Consider the following 1,089-nt stretch of genomic DNA (forward strand, 5'->3'; position numbering starts at 1 on the left):
ACTTTAAAAAAAAAATATTTTCTTATATGGGGCATATACTGTCCTTTATACTGAATAAGCCGCAGAAATATAGACGCGTTATATTTTTCGAAGATGAAATAATGAAACTATCGTCCATAATATATACCGGTGAAAATGTGTTGACGATTGAAGATAAAACTCAAAGCGGATGCAGAGTGTTATTGAACCGGGAGAACCTTATTCAACTACAATATCTGGAGCGGAGCATTATAGAAAGTATTATACGAAAAGAAGTATACAGCATACCATTAATTCATTACCAGTCCGAGGAGTTTGTGACATATCTAAACGAGAAATGTACACAGATGGAGTCATCACCTAAAAATTTGGATGAGATGACGACATTCATTAAAAACGTACAAGACGATCGAGGTATAAAATCTTTTCCAAACCTGTCAAACCAAATACAAATGTGTTCAACTAAACAACTAGCAGAATCTGTGCTTAATAAGGTAATTCATAAATATTGTTGGGTACGTTATTATCAGCGCCGTCGAAGAAGGCGGTGTGGGAACTAATGATCTACACCGCACAACCTGTTGTTTCCCTGATAAGTGAAATCGATAGCGAAATCAATAGCGCGTATCGTTATTATCATTGTTTTCGTTGATAATAAGAGTTCCGTCGCAAAACAGTCTGTTCGTTCGGTTGTTGTTGTTGTTTTTTGACGCAAACCACGTTCTGTTCGTGTTTTTTTTCTTTTGGTTTTGTCGTACGTAAGCTGTCGTGTGCGCCCCCGTCGTCGCCAACAATTACGGCCTCGTCGCCGTACGCATGTAAGTTGTCGTGTGCGCCCTCGTCGCCGCCAACAATTACGGCCTCGTCGCCGTACGCATGTAAGTTGTCGTGTGCGCCTTCGTCGCCATCGACAATTACGGCTTCCGTCGCCGTTCGTATGCAAGTTTCGTGTGCGCCCTCGTCGCCATCGACAATTACGGCTCCCGTCGCCGTTCGTATGCAAGTTTCGTGTGCGCCCTCGTCGCCGCCGACAAGTACGACCTCGTCACCGTACGAACTATACCGTTGTACACGCCCTCGCCGTCGCCGGTGATCACGGCCTCGTCGCCG

The 1,089-nt window shown here is 44.3% G+C and overlaps 1 protein-coding gene across 1 annotated transcript; it reads left to right on the plus strand.

The window, feature by feature from the left end:
* LOC111037815 lies at positions 1 to 539 on the plus strand. Its single transcript, XM_022320598.1, has one exon. It carries the CDS (start codon positions 27 to 29, stop codon positions 537 to 539), a length of 513 nt encoding a protein of 170 aa, XP_022176290.1. The 5' UTR covers positions 1 to 26.
* The last annotated feature ends 550 nt before the right edge of the window (positions 540 to 1,089 follow it).

Source organism: Myzus persicae, unplaced genomic scaffold (genome assembly GCF_001856785.1).
Source record: "Myzus persicae strain clone G006 unplaced genomic scaffold, MPER_G0061.0, whole genome shotgun sequence".
NCBI lineage: Eukaryota > Metazoa > Arthropoda > Insecta > Hemiptera > Aphididae > Myzus > Myzus persicae.

Excerpts from the sequence above, each read along its gene's own strand:
- LOC111037815 (XM_022320598.1), top strand. The coding sequence starts at position 27 with ATGGGGCATATACTGTCCTTTATACTGAATAAGCCGCAGAAATATAGA.